The sequence below is a fragment of the Oncorhynchus keta genome, chromosome 14 (genome assembly GCF_023373465.1).
Source record: "Oncorhynchus keta strain PuntledgeMale-10-30-2019 chromosome 14, Oket_V2, whole genome shotgun sequence".
NCBI classification, from domain to species: domain Eukaryota; kingdom Metazoa; phylum Chordata; class Actinopteri; order Salmoniformes; family Salmonidae; genus Oncorhynchus; species Oncorhynchus keta.
The window spans coordinates 9,333,191-9,336,531 of NC_068434.1; the positions used below are offsets into that span (position 1 = coordinate 9,333,191).

General features: G+C 43.9%; 1 protein-coding gene across 1 annotated transcript in view; it reads right to left on the reverse strand.

The window, feature by feature from the left end:
* Positions 1–832, reverse strand: part of LOC118373756 (uncharacterized) — a 1,282-nt gene extending 450 nt beyond the window's left edge. The window contains exon 1 of the mRNA XM_035759973.2: positions 1–832. This exon is cut by the window's left edge and continues 450 nt beyond it. Coding sequence (XP_035615866.1) covers positions 137–760 — 624 coding nt within the window. The 5' untranslated portion in view covers positions 761–832 and the 3' untranslated portion in view covers positions 1–136.
* Between the last annotated feature and the right edge of the window lie 2,509 nt (positions 833–3,341).

Below are 3,341 nucleotides of genomic sequence, written 5' to 3' on the forward strand. Positions count from 1 at the left end.
GTGAATCAGCTCCGGGCATGTCAGCGCCCAGGTCCGAGGCAGCTCGACACCTTACTCGAAACCAAAAGCCATTGAACCAGGCTCCGTCTTAATGTCAAGTCATTAGCTCGGGGGGGAAAAAAACAGTTCAGTTCTTTCAATTCTCGGATCCCAGTCTGTGATAAACTGCCGGGTAGAGGAAGGCTACGACGTAGCCGTTCCTTGTGCTCTGCCTGTGCATGCGATTCATCTCGCCATCCCAGCAGGGACACGTCGTATTGACCAGCTTGCTCCTGATGTTGTCACTCTGCTCACCAACAAGTTGATCTTGATGGTTGACAGCTGAGAGCTCGGTGGAGACACCGTCTGTGAGTTGACGCGCCTGTTCCTCTGCTGACTGGAATGGTAGTACCTTGTATTGCGCATAGGACGCCTCTTCGGGTGCCTCGACGGGAAGACTCTCGGCGCTGATCGGTGTCTCGATGCAAGCGTCCTCGGTGTAGATCTGCAGGAACAGTACCAGGCACAGAGCAACGAGCCAGCGCTTGGCAGCGCTCTTCTCCGCAGGTGGAAGGTATTTTCGGACATTGGCTGGGTACTGTACCCGGGTGTTCTTCCTTCGCTGGCGCACTGCTGTGTAGCGTTGTGGCTCTTGAGCTGGGATTCGCTCAAATGTGAAGATTTCTGGCTCTTTGCTCCGCGGCATCGCCCTGTAAGCGAACTGTCCTTGATAATTATTTGTCGGAATTGACAATACCAAACTATTTGATCGTGTATACATCTTTCTTGTTTCTCGAGTTCTCTTTCTCGTGTAGTTGTCGTTCGTTGAATGATTTTTCTAACCGTGGTGCACAGGTTTATATAGCCTATTCTAGTTTTAACTACTTTTTCGATACGCCCATACGGATAGAAGCCACACCCAAAGTGTGAGCCAACGCTCTCACATTACTCAAGGAGAAAAGTACAATTTAAATCGTTTTCTGTATTTTAATATGTATATACCTATAGTTCGTGTTGTTTTCTCCAAAAACATGCCATTGCGTAATTATTTCAAGTCAGCAAATATTATCAATAGCTACATGTAGATGTGTGTTTTTTTAGGTCCCATAATTTGTGTTGATAAAGGTGTTTAAATGTATCTATATTTGATCAAGCAAATGGACAGCGACGGATAGTAACCACGGTGAGAGCAATATAATAGGCGACAATAATAACGACAATAACAGACTAATAGCAACAACAACAACAACAACAACAATAATAACATTAATAATAATACAATTGCTTTTGAATGACATGTAAAATATGTCATTAAGACCACACACAACTTTGTTTAATAATGGAGAATTTAGGCATGATGTGTTTACATCCTACACACACTAATGCATAGAATCAGGTAAAACAGCAAAAAGGTTCTGGATGAAACCAAAACGGGTTTGAGTCTTGCTTCATATATGGCATCCCCTTTAAGGTTCTATATAGAATAGTGAATGACATGTGCTTTAATGAATAAGGTAAGAAAATGGGGACTTGGACACAGTGCAACTCAGTATTGGCAACTCAACTGAAGTAGACAGCTAATCCGCCCCGCTGCTCAAGTACATTCTCCTGTCTCTCTTTCAGAACACAATGTGTACGATAGTGGTTTTGACTCGAGAAAATATTCACAAAATGTTATTTTTTTCTATGTCAGACTGTAAGTAGCTACACCCTTCACTGTGAGTACACCCTTCACTGTGAGTACACCTTTCACTGTGAATACACCTTTCACTGTGAATACACCTTTCACTGTGAATACACCTTTCACTGTGAGTACACCCTTCACTGTGAGTACACCTTTCACTGTGAGTACACCCTTCACTGTGAGTACACCCTTCACTGTGAGTACACCCTTCACTGTGAGTACACCGTACACCCTTCACTGTGAGTACACCCTTCACTGTGAGTACACCCTTCACTGTGAATACACCCTTCACTGTGAGTACACCCTTCACTGTGAGTACACCGTACACCCTTCACTGTGAGTACACACTTCACTGCGAGTACACCCTTCACTGTGAGTACACCCTACACTGTGAGTACACCCTTCACTGTGAGTACACCCTTCACTGTGAATACACCCTTCACTGTGAGTACACCCTACACTGTGAGTACACCCTTCATTGTGAGTACACCGTACACCCTTCACTGTGAGTACACCCTTCACTGTGAGTACACCCTACACTGTGAGTACACCCTTCACTGTGAGTACACCCTTCACTGTGAGTACACCCTTCACTGTGAGTACACCGTACACTGTGAGTACACCCTTCACTGTGAGTACACCCTACACTGTGAGTACACCCTTCACTGTGAGTACACCCTACACTGTGAGTACACCCTTCACTTGAATCACTCTATCAGAATAAGTATTGCTAAAGTTAGTTACACTGTGAGTACACCCTTCACTGTGAGTACACCCTACACTGTGAGTACACCCTTCACTGTGAGTACACCCTTCACTGTGAGTACACCCTACACTGTGAGTACACCCTTCACTGTGAGTACACCCTTCACTGTGAGTACACCCTTCACTGTGAGTACACCCTACACTGTGAGTACACCCTTCACTTGAATCACTCTATCAGAATAAGTATTGCTAAAGTTAGTTACACTGTGCAAACATGGAGAAACCACGTTTTATTTTTATACAGACACGTGTTTTTCATCCCTAATTGTTTTTCTAGCTGAATCATGTTGTAGCTAATTAAGAAGACAAGGACCCGTTGAGAGACCAGCGTGCTCTGCAGTGTCGACCCTCCTTGGCTGTCCAGACCATTTCAAGATACTTTTGGAGTGAATAACAATTTCAAAGCTGGATTGAGTAGTTCAGTACAAGGGCAAGTTAGTACATTTCAGGGGGGTAGGGTGAAGTTACCCATAGACGCTGATCTTGGGTCAGTTTTGGATTTCCCCCACTAATGGCAGGCTGATCTCATACGGTAGACGAGACGTAACATAGGAAGCAAGATAGTATGTCTATGTGTCAGGGGAGAAGCTCCAGGTGGTATCTGATTTTAAGTACCTTGGCATCATACTTGATTCCAACCTCTCTTTTAAAAAGCTTGTGAAAAAAGGTAATTCAAATAACCAAATTCAACCTAGATAATTTCCAATTTATACAAAAATGTTTGACTATAGAGGTAGCAAAACTGTACTTCAAATCTATGATACTCCCCCACTTAACATACTGCTTGACTAGTTGGGCCCAAGCTTGCTGTACAACGTTAAAACCTATTCAGTCTGTCTACAAACAGGCTCTCAAAGTGCTTGATATGAAGCCCAATAGCCATCATCACTGTTACATCCTCAGAAAGCATGAA